The sequence below is a fragment of the Carassius carassius genome, chromosome 48 (assembly GCF_963082965.1).
Source record: "Carassius carassius chromosome 48, fCarCar2.1, whole genome shotgun sequence".
NCBI lineage: Eukaryota > Metazoa > Chordata > Actinopteri > Cypriniformes > Cyprinidae > Carassius > Carassius carassius.
This window is the reverse complement of record NC_081802.1, coordinates 8,119,041-8,133,790: the sequence shown is the minus strand read 5'-3', so window position 1 is coordinate 8,133,790 and position 14,750 is coordinate 8,119,041. Positions and strand designations below refer to the sequence as shown.

The following is a 14,750-nucleotide window of genomic DNA, read 5'->3' as shown; positions in this document are numbered from 1 at the left end:
GGAAAAGTCGTAAAAATACTGATGATACATGATCTATACTCTGATGGGGATTTTGATGTTATTCAGGAAAGCGTAAAGAGAGCGTTCTTAAATCTATTGCACCTTTTTCAAGTCTTTCCTTTCTTTGCCTTTGTGTTTTGTGGCAGCCTTCATTTAACTCCTTTTATTGTGTTTATTTATACTCAGTGTTATCAAGTGTGTGTTCTTCCCTTTTTTTGTGGAGTGACACTTTCTTTGAGCTTTATTTTCTTTGAAAAATGTGATTGATTTTGTCTTGATTCCTGTTTGTGCGTGTGTTTTTCTCTTGAGAAAATCTTTTAAATGAACTAGCACAATTATTATTCACAATGTTTGTGATGGGATGCGATTAGGGAAAGTTCAGGGAAAAGTTGGATCGATGTGATCGGTTGGATTTACGGAGTTATACTTTACTGTACTTTGACTTTGGTGAGTTTACATAACGTGTATAATCATGAGTGTATAAGAGATAATTGTTTAATGTATAGAACATGTATCAGTGGATTTAAGGCCATGTTTAGTTTAACTCCGCTCCCTTGTTTTTAAACGATGTGACTGAGTTTAATGGAGCAGTGATTCACAAGAACATTTTTCATCTAATGCGTTATATATCTAATGCACTTTTCTTTATTGCTTTGCTGTTTGAACCTCAAGAAAATAATTGAGTTGTTAATACGTACCCACATCATCATGGGTGTTTTTTCTAAACTATTAAAATAAGATGTCTTGTGATTCGAGTCAGTTCACTCATTTAGTTTCAGTTTTCAGTAATTTATAAGAAACACTACAAATAACATGAATAAAACGTAGTGTTTTATACACCAGTGGATACAGTTTTGTAAGTGTAAACTGAAAAACGTTGCATTAGTTATTTGTCCGTTTGCGATTTCTAGCTAGTACTTTATGTGTACAATACAAGACATGAAACCACAAAAAGGAGAATCACGCAATTAGAGGTAGTTTATACATTTAATTTACAGGAGAGAAACAGAGTAGAAAAAATAAACACTTTAGAGATGACAAAGAAAGCTCTTTATACCCAAAACAAGTATTCACATATTTCACAGCTCACTGGTTGTCTTTGATTTCGAGAGTTAAGGTTAATGCTAATGATTTTAAGTCTTATTTGGCACTTAACCAGCCTTTAAGGCACAAGTAACCAACATAAATACAAATACTTAAAAAAAAAACCTTTCAAAAGTCCAAGTAAAAATATCATGACCCATTTGCAATAAACCTTTTAAAAATTAGAGGATTTTTTTTGTAATAATATCTTTCAAATGGCTGTTAGTGCTGATTGGTTGTGTTCAGGATAATATTAAGGCTTACAAAAATGTGACGCCCCCAAAAAAATCTCAGGATTAAAGACTGACCAAAAATATGGAAAGGAGCTTTGTAAACTTGATGAAAAAATATAAATAAATGCCACATGAATCCGGCAAAAATTCATCCCTCTTGACCAAAGTCCTCAGTGAACTTCTGAAGCTTCACCAGATCCTCCTCGTTCACGGTGGGCTTGGTTTTCTCGAGTGACTTCAACATGTCCTCCTGAGACACAGACAAGAAGGTCAAAACAAGCTCTGGGACTTCAGCTTTTGTTTTCCCACTAGCTGCAAACTTACCAAGCTGACTATCGGCTCCAGGAGTTTATCGCTCGCTACATCCACCCAGGTCATCTGGATCGCACTTGTGTCGTTTGGAGAGCAGGGCGTTAACAGGTCATCAACCACAACATCTTGGTTGTTCCATGCATTTCCCCTGACCTGATAAAACAGACATGAGAGCACGATTAAACGCTTCTCTAGGTGTACAAACCTATGGAAGCTTGTTTCCACCATGCAATAAAAAAAGATAATTTGTGACTTTTCAATCACAATTGCAGTGTTGTCAGAATTCTAAGATATGAACTCACAATTCTGAGAAGAAAAGACGGCAATGTGAGAAATAAAAGTCAATTCAGACTTTTTTTTTCTCACAATTCTGTGACAAACCCCAAAAAAAGTCAAAGAGACAAAGTCATAATGACCCTTTTTTTAAATCTTTTGGTGGAAAAAAAACTTCCAAATAAATGTAATTCCGTACCTTTTTGAAGTGGGTCGCAGACTGAACTTTGCGAATGGGCTGCATGAGGGCGTCACGAACGACGATGCTGATGTCGGCACCTGAGTAGCCGTCGGTCTTCTTCCCGAGAGTTATGAAGTCAGCTTCATCGAGGCTATTGGGAGTGGAGCCGAGATGCAGCTTAAACATGGAGCAGCGAGCGTGCTGCTCAGGAAGAGGGATGTAGATGCGCTTTTCAAACCTATAACCATGAGACAATAATAAACCAATGCATTTAAAGACATTTAAAGCCATGAGAATTTGTATGGATTTGCATGACGCACCTTCTCCTGATGGCAGAATCCAGTGTCCAGGGGATGTTTGTCGCTCCAAGGACCAGAATTCCTTCATTATCGCTTCCTACGCCTGCGAGAATGAGAAAATTACATTCAGAATCAATAACATTATAAATATTTAAAACAGCGAAGAAAACTAATGGTAAAAAGAATATTAAATAAAAATAAAGGACTTCAATATAATATTATTTTATAACATTATTAAGTTTTTATAATATTACATAAATCTATGTAGAAAGTAGTGTAAAAAGTAATATAAATATTATCTGGAAAATATTATTAATTTACGATAACTGAATAGCAAATAGATTGGGAAAATTAAGGTTATAATCAATATTTGAATGCATGAACATAAAAATGCTATGAACAAATTAAAAAAAAATAAAAATGTGTGTGTGTATATATATATATATATATATATATATATATATATATATATATATATATGTTAGGGCTGTCAAAATGAATGTTAAATGTACATTTGAATTTTCTTCTTAAATATCAAAATTCAACAAATATTTTAAATGTGATTTCTTTTTGACCGCCCCAAGTCAAAATAAGTCAAAATAAATTATTAAAATATTATCTGGAAAAGATTATTATTCATTTTTCATTCACAGTAATTGTATAACATGTATAACAATAAATGTTGGTCTTAAAAAAAAGCTATGAAAAAACGTCAATAAAAAACAAATTAAGTATATTATAATATATATATATATATGTGAGGGAATTTGATTTATTGACATTATATAGGCTTCAGCAACACAATAGAGGATAAGTGGTTTGGAGAAAGGATAGACAGATGGATCATATTATTATAATATTATATATCAAATAAATTAATAATTTATAAACAATATAAAAAAACAATACATTTCTGAACAATTAAAACTAAATGGGGAATTGAACCTACGTAAGAATCTTTTTTTTTTTCAAAACGATTAAAACCCTGCCAAATGAGACCCAGACAAAACAAGAAATTTGCTGTTGTGATAAAGCTATCGCAAGCTTTGCATTTACCTTGCATCTGGACCAGAAACTCTGTCTTGATCCTGCGGGCCGCTTCACTCTCGTTCTCGCTTCTCGAGCCGCACATGGAGTCGATCTCGTCAATGAAGATGATTGAAGGCTTGTGCTCTCGAGCCAAACTGAACAGATTCTTCACTAACCTAACAGACAATAACAGAATTAGTTCCAACAAGCATGCTGAGAACAATGAAACATCTGAAACTTCTAAATAAATATAATATTAATGTATTTCCCTCTTTACGTTTGAAGAGCACTTACTTCTCGCTCTCTCCCAGCCACTTGGACACCAGGTCTGAAGAAGAGATGGAGAAGAACGTGGAGTTGTTGGCCTCGGTAGCCACTGCTTTAGCCAGGTAGGACTTTCCTGTTCCTGGAGGTCCAAAGAGCAGAATCCCTCTCCACGGAGTGCGTTTCCCTGTCGATAACAATGAGCTTCAGCACACTTCAGAAAGACATTTTCAGGCATTTGAATTCATGAAATCCATCATACCAGTGAAAAGATGAGGGAATTTGATTGGCAGGATGACTGCTTCCTTAAGGGCCTCTTTGGCTCCTTCCAAACCAGCAACATCGTCCCACTTTATATTGGGTTTTTCCATTACAATAGCACCTGGAAAGCATGCAAATCCATGTTTTTTTCTTTTTTAGATACTATTGCGACTTTAAAAAAAGTGTGTTTTTAACCCAAAATGTTGTACCTTGGAGTTGATTTTGGAATTTCTTTTTCTCCGCATCGCCATCATCACTATCAGTCCTGTACAAGATGAAATGTAACATTTTATTTACTCCGTGTAACAGGAAGTGTATTAGCCAATCGAGTAGGAAGTAGATCCTCTCACCCTTTTTCATCAGACTGGGGAACTTTGACAGGTTTGGAGGGCGGCGCGCTTTCTTTCTTCTTCAGGTACTGCTTGAGCTGCTCTGCTCGGTCCAGATAGTCGGCACACTTCAGTCTGATGCTCTGCTTGGACTTTTCCCCCTGAGCTTCATCTGCACCATAAAGCATCACAATAATAATCAAACACATGCCATCATTAGGTCATGGATGTTTTGCTCAAATAATTGCATTTTTAAATAGGCACTGAATAAATATAAGACATGAAAGACAGTACACAGTATACAAATATAAATAAAAATGTAAACCTATTAAATAATCTACCTAATAAAAATCTAATAAAAATAATTTCAATATTATTTTACACTTAAATAGTATTATAAAAAAACTCTAATTATCTGCAGCATAAAATATCAAAACATTAAATTGTGCTTTTATTTGTTCATGGATTTTTCCCCCCCACAATAAAATGCATTTAATGATAAATCAAATACATTTGCGATGTGAAATACAATAAATACATACATATACATATATATATACATATACATATATATATAAAAAATTGTGTGTGTGTGTGTGTGTTAAATAAGGGATCAAATAAATTTAAGGCAGGATTTTTTTAAACATATTCAAATATATTCAATATATAAAAACATAATAACAATCCATCTGTCTATCCATGTTAATAAAATTAAATAAAGCACAATACTTTATATTAAATATATACATATATCAAAATAATACAATTAATATATATATATATATATATATATATATATATATATATATATATATATATATAAAATATGTGAATATTAAAACAATATAAGTTTTATTAAATTCTATTAATATTTTATATTGATGTACTAATAATTTATAATTATAGATTTCTTTTTTTAAAACATTTTTGAATAAATATAGAATATTTCTATATAAATAAACATACAAATAAAATATAAATATATTTAAAAGTGACGTAAAATGTAAGTGAGGTTTATAAACAGTGGCTTTTGGCTTCTTACACTTCACCACATGAAGGAAATACTGGATTGCATGCTGATAGAGGCGCAGGGCTTCCTCGTAGTTTTTGGCCTTGTCCTCTTCAGAGGCTCTGCTTGCCAAATCAATGGCTTTCTATTGAGCACAGGCAAAGAAGAGACATTTTAAAAGGGAAAAGAAAGAGCATTTTTTTTCTTGCTAAGTCTAATTTAATATTGTACAATATTTCACACTTTGGGAATAACATAAATAAAAATAATTGGAAATAAAATGACTCTGCACACAAAAATAAAACAATCAAATGTAATATTGTCTGTCCATATATAGATCACTTGATCAGGTTAAAATGTTTCAAACCTGAAATCCAAATGAAATCTTTGTTGGACTGTCTGTTTTGTAGAAGATTATGTTATAGTGTGGTGTAATGTACGGATTACTGGTTAGACCAGTTTAAGGACAGGCTGATGTATACATACAGGGGTTAAAAAAAAACTTTACAATGTACCAAATAAGTTAAGAAGCACTTTCTCACATTTATGTATGTATCAAAAAATTAAACAAGCCTCGTAAACATTACGAACATTTGAATGTTTACCGGTTATACGATTCATATATTAAAAACTACAATATAAGTACATTTTAAACTGTTTGTTGTCAAAGCATACGTTTAAATAGAGCAGAAAAAGTACAACGAATCATAAATAATACGCATATTACATTTAATACATAAAAAGGTCCATTTGTATGGCAGTTATACCCCTCGTAAAATATCTTACCTGTAAGTTGACATTCGTCATTGTTGACCGTGTTTTAAAGGTGAACTTATAATGTGTTACTGCTGGAACAATTCAAATTTATACATTTTTTTAATGAATGCGTAGCAGAATCTCGATGTGTGTCGGTAAATCTGTGCGTCTCCCGCACTTCCGCGTTTAGTGTTTACAGTGACGTCACGAGTGACGAGCCACACCTTTACCACGCATAGGACGCGCCCACTGCAATTTTAACTGAAAAATTACGAATTTACTGAAACAAATAATGTAAAATATGGTGACAGTAATGTCTGAAATAAAATAAAAATAAAAGTGGAATATTTTTAAGTGATAATAATGAAATATAGAATACAATAAAATATGAATTCACGTTTTAAGTAATCTAATAAATATATTTTAAAATATATTTAACTCCCTCATAAAAAGCTGCATTTTCGACTACATTTATTATTTGGAAAAATAAACCGTTTACCACACTTCATACACAGACAAAATGCTAGATAAAATGTTATAAATTAAATATAAAGTCAAAAATGCATGTCAGTGGGAAACAAATATGGCAAGAAAAAAACACATCAAAAAACAAAGAGGTACAGTTTATAAATAAACAAAATTTAGTAAAATAAAATTTTGTTCAAGCAATAAAATTCAAATTAAATTAAAAAAAATCATCTAATGATTTTCATAATCATTAATTAAATGAAAGACGTTTAAAAAACAGCATTTTTGTGCACATTTATTGTTTTATATACACAGTTTAACACTCTTCATTCACAGACAAAATGCTAAATGAAATGTTAAGAAAACGAACATGTAAACACAAATATTGAAACTTTTCTAAAGAAAATAAAGTCTACATTACATTTAAGAAGAAAATAAATATGGCAAGAAAACTACTAGAGCCAAGAGTAGATTTTATTGAATTAGTATTGAGTTTTTTTTTTTTTTGGTTGTGAAGTTTTCCTTTCTTTGTTGTAGTAGTAGTCGTATGGCATAAACACTGATTCGTCATCTCTTTTGATGAAAACATGCTATAAAATTAAAATATATTTGCAGGCTACAAGACACTACTAAAATAATATCACCAAAATAATTTATTAATTTTATAATCTCATTTTTAAGCATTTAATTTGTTTAAACAAAATGCATAATCTGCTTCTTACAAAACATACAAATTTAATAAATTTTTATGCTAATGACATTACATTATGTAACAACATTATGCAATTCTGCTTTTCAGTGCATTTGTGTTGTTGCAAGCAAGCACCATTATAACATCGGCTGTATGAGACAGGAAAGCTGTTAAAGGATTTCTCCTCTCTCAGGAGGATGTAGTGCATTTGTTTTTCACTTAAACTTAAAGACAAAGACAGCAGAGAGCTAACAGCAAACCCAGCAGATATCAACTCGCTCCGTTCAGCGCAGCCAGACGCAGGACTCGCAGGATGCGCTCGTTCTTCGTCAGATCCTCCGGCAGTTCGTTGTTCTGCAAAAGTGTCAGGTGAAACCAGATTATCATGTGCTTTTATGATTAGATTAGATTCGATTAGATGCAGCATTTATCATATTTAGAGCTGTTTGCCTGCAGTACATTCAGTATACTGAAACGCTCACACTGACCAGTAGATGGCAGAGCTAGATATGAACAATAAAACACTGACAGGGACATCAAGCAACTATTTTTTGGTCAACATTTAAACTACAAATTTTAGACAAAACATTACATTTTTTTATACCTATAATAAAATGATCTTTCCTATGGTAATTTGCATGGACAAATTCCACAATTACTGTGTGTGTAATATATATTTATACACGCACACACGCAGACATTAAAATAATTTAAATAAAAATGTAATAAATAATTTTGCAAGTTGTCCATGTAAATTAATATTAATGCAATATATATATATATATATATATATATATATATATATATATATATATATATATATATATATATATACACACGCACAATTTATATAAATGTATATGTAAATATTATTTAAACAATTTAATACTACTAATACTAATAATGCTACTAATAATGCAAAAATAATGTTACTAATAATGCAAAAATAAAACAATTAATTAAATATAAAACATACTAATAAATTATAATAATATATCATTATTTTAAATGGAGAAAATATTGTGGATAATAAAATAAATTACACAAATAAATAAGAATTTTTTTTTCTAATTTATTAATAATTAATTTATGCATGTAGCAGACGCTTTTATCCAAAGCGACTTACAGTGCATCCAGGCTATCAATCTTTACCTATATATATATATATATATATATATATATATATATATATATATATATATATATATATATATATATAAAAGAAATAATAATTTAATAATTGTGTATATTATAATATATTATTATTTTATATTGTATATTATTATATATTATTAAAAATACAATTAAATAAAACATCTATATTTGAGTGGTATGGATTAGTATGTTATAATTCATGTCTCAAATTTACCTTGTTGGCTAGAGCTGGATCAGCATTTGCCTTCAGCAAAAGCTCAACTGTTTTTGGATTCCCACCCATGACAGCGGCATGAAGAGCTGTGGAACCGTTCTAGATTGCATGGCAAAACACACACCATCACAATCAAACCACTTGTTGGACTTTTTGGACATCAGACGATGCTGTCGTACCTTGAGAAGGCCGAGTGAAGGGGAGAACTTGAGGAGCTCCTCGATGACGTTACAGTGGCCTTTATGTGCAGCCTTGAACAGAGCCGTGGAGCCGTCCTTCAGCCAGAAACATGAGAGACTCACGCACCCAGATCACAGAATAAATGAGGCACTGTCAAACATTTCATGCATTTCTAATAAGCTTCTTTTCTATTTGGCTGAAGAGTTTGATTCAAGCCAGGGTAGAATATGAACAGATATGGGCAACAGAACAGAAAAAGAAAAAAGCAATATAATTAAATTAAATGTAAAATAACTAAAAAAATGATAAAATTAAATAAAGTAAAATAAAATATCTTGGTAGAAATAGGAACCTTTTAGAAAAAAAAAACGACTTAAATTTCTTAAGCATACTTTTCTATCTGCATCACGGTCTGCTCCTCGTAGCAGCAGAACTTTCACCACCTCACAATGTCCCATCTGGGCTGCCATCCAGAGCGGAGCTGTGCCATCCTTACCCCACCCAAAAAAAGAAAACACAATCAACATGAAGAACAAATATACATATTAGCAAACCAAAACCAAACCACAATGCATAAGCCACGATTATAGAGCAGACCTCTCGGGGTTGGTTGACTTTAGCCCCAGATGACAAAAGCTGCCGTATTACGGTCACATGACCCTCTTGGGATGCCAAAAATAAGGCTGTTGCACCGTCCTGAAAAAGAGGAGATGATCAAAGAACAAATGAAAATGCTATTTAGAGAATAAAAGAATGTGAGCTTTCATACATAAAATACAATTATATAAAATTGTAAAACTGTATTAAATTAAAATAAATTAACATTTATAATTCTAAACAATTGATAAATATAATAAAAACCTAATTAAATAAAATACAAATCAGACCAAATAAAAACCAACCAAATAAATAAATATTACTTTACACTGAAATAATATTACATTCCATAAAAAATAAAATAAATGAATAAATGTAAAAACTAATTAAAATAAATAAATACACTTAAAAATCACATTAGATTAAATTAACATTACATAAAAAATATATTGATAAATATAATGGAAGAAAATCGAATTAAAAATAAAATGAATGAAAAAAATGATACATTTAAATAAATATTAGATTAGATTTAAAGATTATAAACAAACATTATGTTAAAAATAACAGTGGAAATAATAAAACATTAATAAACACACAAATAAATATTAGATTAGATTACAGTAACATAATATTAAATCAAAATTAAATTCAAAATAAATTAATGTAACATTAGACTGAAATAACATTAAATTAAAAATAAATTCAATGACATTATTGGCAAATTCTTAAAATAATATTTCCATCAGATTCTTTAAAAAATATTTGGTGTCTCCCAAGGATATGTTTTATTTTAAACTGTGTCTCATCCCGTTCCTAAGAGCAGAGTCTAAACACTGAATCAGCAGAAACCTTAGAGGATCTGGCACAAGCATGCATCAGGCTTTCAGAGAGAGAGAGTGCAGCGGCCTGGCCTCATGGGAGGAACACGTGTTGACTAACATTGAGCTGGTCGTGGACACTGGCGCCGTTCTTCAGGAGGGTCTCCACCACTTTGGAGTGACCATACTGACAGGCCGCGGAGAGCGCCGTGCCCCCGTCCTGGAGAACACAGACCAGTCAGTTCTCAATCATCAGAGTTATTCACAGTATTCTTCAGTTTTATTTTGGGCTAAAACATGCCGCACCTTTGTCCGAAACTCTGTGGATGCTCCAAATTCAAACAGGAGCTTGACTATTTCATTATGGCCCTGCTGTGAAGCAAAGAAGAGGGCGGTGGAACCAGTCTGGAGGAAGAGTGACATCATCTGCATCATCATCAGCACACTTATGAACACAAACACACTTCAGCTCTTACACAGCCATATGAGGAGTAATATTAGCACCTACTACTGCACTATTAACAACCTGTCACTCTAGCTATATATTTAGCTCAGACAGAAATAGCTTTAACCGCTGCTTATTGCCTGGCTGATTTCAACAGAAATGCTAGTGAGACAAAATAATATACAAAAAGCCAAAGCAAAACAGACAGACAGACAGACAGGTATAGACATAATATTAGATTAAAATAATACATTAAATTAAAAATAATAATAAATCAAATAATACTAAAAAAAAAAAAAATAGAACAAAATAAACTAACAAATAAATAAATGTTGAATGAATTTACATTTGATTAAAATAACGTTACCTTAAAAATATATATATATTAAAAAAACATGTACTTAAATTATACAATAATAAATAAAATAAACTAAAATCATTTAATTAGATTAAATACGTTTTACATTAAATAAAAACAAATAAATGAAAAGTGTATTCAAAATAAATGCATATAGTATGAATGCTTGAATAAAAATAACCAAATTAAATATAATAAATAATATATATTTATAATAATTTCTAAATAATACATAAATATAAATGTATAAATACAACATATAAATAAATATATTTTATTATAGATATCATAAAAATCTAATTGAATTAAAGAAAAGATTATAAAATGAAGGAATCAATAAATAACAAAGTTAATAAAATAAAGAAATATATTAGATTAAAATAACATACATTAAATAAAATAAATAAATAAATAAAATAAAAATATAAAGAACCATCTAATTAGATTATACAATAATAAATAAAATAAAATGATTTAATTAGATTAGATTAAAAACATTTTACAATAAATAAAAATAAATAAATGAAAATGTACTTAAAATAAATGCATAAATATAATATGAATGTTTGAATAAAAATAACCAAATTAAATATAATAAATAATATATTTTATAATCATTTACAATAATACATATATATAAATGTATAAATATAAAATTTAATAAATATATTTTATTATAAATATCATAAAAATTGAATTGAATTGAATTAAACAAAAAAAAATGAATGAATGAATAAATAATAAAGTAAATAAAATAAAGAAATATATTAGATTAAAATGACATTACATTAAAAAATGCAATTCAAATAAATTATAATAATAACAAAATCTAATTAAATACAATCAAAACAAATGTACTAAATTCAACTACAATTAAAAAACGATCTCATCAAAATAGCAATATCCAGAGCATGATCCAGACACAAGAGCATGTGTACCTCTCTTTGCAGATTAATATCTGCACCTTGCATGATGAGTTCCCGGACACTGTCATAATGACCGCTGTATGAAGCCACCATCAATGCTGTGGTGCCATACTGCAAAAACACACAGAATGCATTGTTACATGCCATACAATCACTCGAACAGTGAAGCATGCAGGAAAGAAGAAGCTCATACTCCATCTTTGCAGTCGACATCCACTCGGCCGCTGTTCAACAACAGCTGAAGCAAGGCCAAGTTTCCTTTCCTCGCTGCCCAAAACACAGCGTTGGCAAGCGGTGTCTCCTTCTGTCAGACACATAAACAAGCAAAATCACACATAAACAAAACACACGAGCACAAACCATCATCATTTCTATGACGATCACACTATTACCTCGCGGACATTAATTAACATGCAGTTCATATTACCAAATTTTCACAAGACTGCTGAATCGATATCAGCATAAATCTTATTAATCAACAGGGTCACAATTAATAAATTATCATTGGGGTTCATTATAAATTAATTATTAAATTAATTCTGAAACATCCATTTTAAATGTAAAAAAAAAACACTACATAAAAAATAAAATATACCAATCTATTAAATTATATTAACATATATTTACATTTTATTAATTATTTTTTTATCTATAAAAATGCCTAAAATTATGTTTTTTATAATTAGTGTTTTATTAAATATTTTGATAATTATTATTACAACAGGGTCTGACTATTAAACAACAACAGTTGTTTTAAACAATATATATATATATTCTTAATTCCTTATAAATTACCTTTCCTATATATATATATATATATATATATATATATATATATATATATATATATATATATATATATATATATATATATATATGGAGTATTTGGAAATGTAATTATAAGGAATAAAGGAAATTTATAAAGCTATATAGTATAATTTTTTGACTGTAGTATAAAAGTATAATATATATAAAATAACTATTTAAAAATATATTTTAATAATAAAGTACATTAAATTGTAAGATGTGTAATGTCAAAGACTATAGAATACCTTAATAATAAAAAAATTTAAAGGGACTTTGGTAATGTTAAACAAAATGGGAGTAAAAAAAATATTTATTATTTAAATTTTGTTAGATAAATCATAAGGCAATCCACCATAGAAAAACAGTCTACAGACAAGAAAATAGGCTATTATATAAATATAATAAAATAAAATAGGCCTATATAAAACAGCATTCATTTCAAATTAAATATAAAACAATCAAAAAGAAACACACACACACACAAATGTACGATGATTATTATAGCATATTTTAGCGTAAACTCCGGTTACCATGGTGATTTTTGGAAGGGTGGGGTGGGCGGTCACTCGTCATCAGGCCAAACAGACGCCCGTGACTGAGAGAAAAACTCTCATAAACCGTTAGTCGGTAAAACGCTTATTCGTGTTCGTCTTAAGGCATATTTAGACTGTACAATTACCGTTTTACCAAAACCAGTGATCATGTTTACGTTACCTTGAAAGACATGCTAAGAATCTCATTCGTGCTTCATCTCGCTGGTAACGTTACGCGCTGTGCTCTTTATAACGTCCGTCCGTCCGCGGCGCGCATTCTTCCCGCTGAAGAGCTGACTGGACGGATATACGGCGCTCTTTACCGCAGTGTTCCACGGAACCGCGCCAGCAACAACACGAGCGAGCAGCTTCTGCATCAGCTGCGAATTACCTTGAATCCTCCTCCCCTCTCTCTTTCTCTCTCTCTCTCTCTCACACACACACACACACACACGGTAGGTGTGTTCGATTCGTGAACGAACGGTTCTTATGAATCGAATCTATCCTATGAATGAGTTAAACAGTTCAAAAAACCGATCTGACTGATTAATTTTTACGAAAATTTAAACTGGATTGGCCTATATTACATTTTAAAATGCTCATTATCAGATTAGTTACTTTTTAAAAGGATTACAGAATCATATATTAATTATACATTGACAGTAAATTATTCATAATTTATTGATTCTTTCTAATTCTTCCGTTTTCTCTTTTAAAGTTATGTATTATGTATGTAAAGGGTATGTATACCCTTTAGTTTTTAATAGATTCATAATATAGAATATAAATGTGCAAATGTGCTAATTTTTCTAAATTTTGGGGAAGCACCTCTCAAACAATTAGACATATGTAACAAAAATTAATAAGTTCCCTTTCATAGGTCACTTCGATGCTGCGGTGACGTCACCACGTATGGGACGAATGTCTGAAGCCCTATACCATCCTGCCAATCTTATTGGCCAAATAGCGCGTGGCACCGCCCAGCATGCGTAAGCATATATATACCTGGTGCCGCGCGCCATTTACCTCAGATTTCATTCCTTCAGTACGAAGCGAATCTTCTGTGCCCTATTGTCTCGCGTTCTCAGCGATCATCTACGAGCAGTATACTCCTCTCCGCGAAGGCGATGAGCTTCAAAAAGTGCAAGGACCCGTGTACCAGGTACATCGTTAAGGGGGACACTCATGACAGGTGCGTAGTTTGCCTAGGCTTACACCACGCACAGGAGGCGCTTAGCGGCCTTTCTTCATGCCCCCATTGCGATGGCCTGCGGCTCAGAGTGCTGCGCTCTAGGGTAGATGTGTTCTCCGATGTCGCCATGTCTAACCCCCGCCACACCACTTCAGCGACTGCCGAGGCACCGCACGAGGTGATAGCTTGGGGTGACACGTGTGACATGGAGTTTGAGGACAGTTCAGCGCTGGAAAATTATTCTCCACATCGCTCGCTCTCCCCTACCCTAATACACAGGAAAACTTTTGAACCTGTCATCTTTTTTTCTGTGAGGATTTACGGTCCACACCGG

At 31.3% G+C, this 14,750-nt stretch overlaps 2 protein-coding genes across 2 annotated transcripts; both read right to left on the bottom strand.

Annotated features, from left to right (window-relative positions):
• Positions 1-968: 968 nt before the first annotated feature.
• On the bottom strand, positions 969-6,237 carry LOC132131620 (vacuolar protein sorting-associated protein 4B-like). The gene is made up of 11 exons (XM_059543681.1): positions 6,060-6,237; positions 5,307-5,418; positions 4,286-4,436; positions 4,145-4,200; positions 3,937-4,056; positions 3,705-3,861; positions 3,438-3,586; positions 2,403-2,484; positions 2,101-2,320; positions 1,641-1,781; positions 969-1,566 (listed from the first exon to the last, which is right to left on the bottom strand). The coding sequence occupies exons 1-11, from the start codon at positions 6,078-6,080 to the stop codon at positions 1,465-1,467; spliced, it is 1,311 nt and encodes a 436-aa protein (XP_059399664.1). The 5' UTR covers positions 6,081-6,237; the 3' UTR covers positions 969-1,464.
• A 640-nt stretch (positions 6,238-6,877) lies between these two features.
• ankrd29 (ankyrin repeat domain 29) lies at positions 6,878-13,679 on the bottom strand. The gene is made up of 10 exons (XM_059543865.1): positions 13,406-13,679; positions 12,078-12,188; positions 11,897-11,995; positions 10,462-10,560; positions 10,277-10,375; positions 9,335-9,433; positions 9,130-9,228; positions 8,737-8,832; positions 8,558-8,656; positions 6,878-7,542 (listed from the first exon to the last, which is right to left on the bottom strand). The coding sequence occupies exons 1-10, from the start codon at positions 13,415-13,417 to the stop codon at positions 7,459-7,461; spliced, it is 897 nt and encodes a 298-aa protein (XP_059399848.1). The 5' UTR covers positions 13,418-13,679; the 3' UTR covers positions 6,878-7,458.
• Positions 13,680-14,750: the final 1,071 nt, after the last annotated feature.

Excerpts from the sequence above, each read along its gene's own strand:
- ankrd29 (XM_059543865.1), bottom strand. Across the intron at positions 10,561-11,896 it reads ATATTAATCTGCAAAGAGAG|ACTGGTTCCACCGCCCTCTT; the intron begins GTACACATGCTC and ends CTCTTCCTCCAG. Across the intron at positions 8,657-8,736 it reads CTTCACTCGGCCTTCTCAAG|AACGGTTCCACAGCTCTTCA; the intron begins GTACGACAGCAT and ends CATGCAATCTAG.
- LOC132131620 (XM_059543681.1), bottom strand. The coding sequence starts at position 6,080 with ATGACGAATGTCAACTTACAG. Across the intron at positions 3,587-3,704 it reads TGGCTGGGAGAGAGCGAGAA|GTTAGTGAAGAATCTGTTCA; the intron begins GTAAGTGCTCTT and ends ATTGTCTGTTAG. Across the intron at positions 1,567-1,640 it reads TGGAGCCGATAGTCAGCTTG|GAGGACATGTTGAAGTCACT; the intron begins GTAAGTTTGCAG and ends TCTGTGTCTCAG.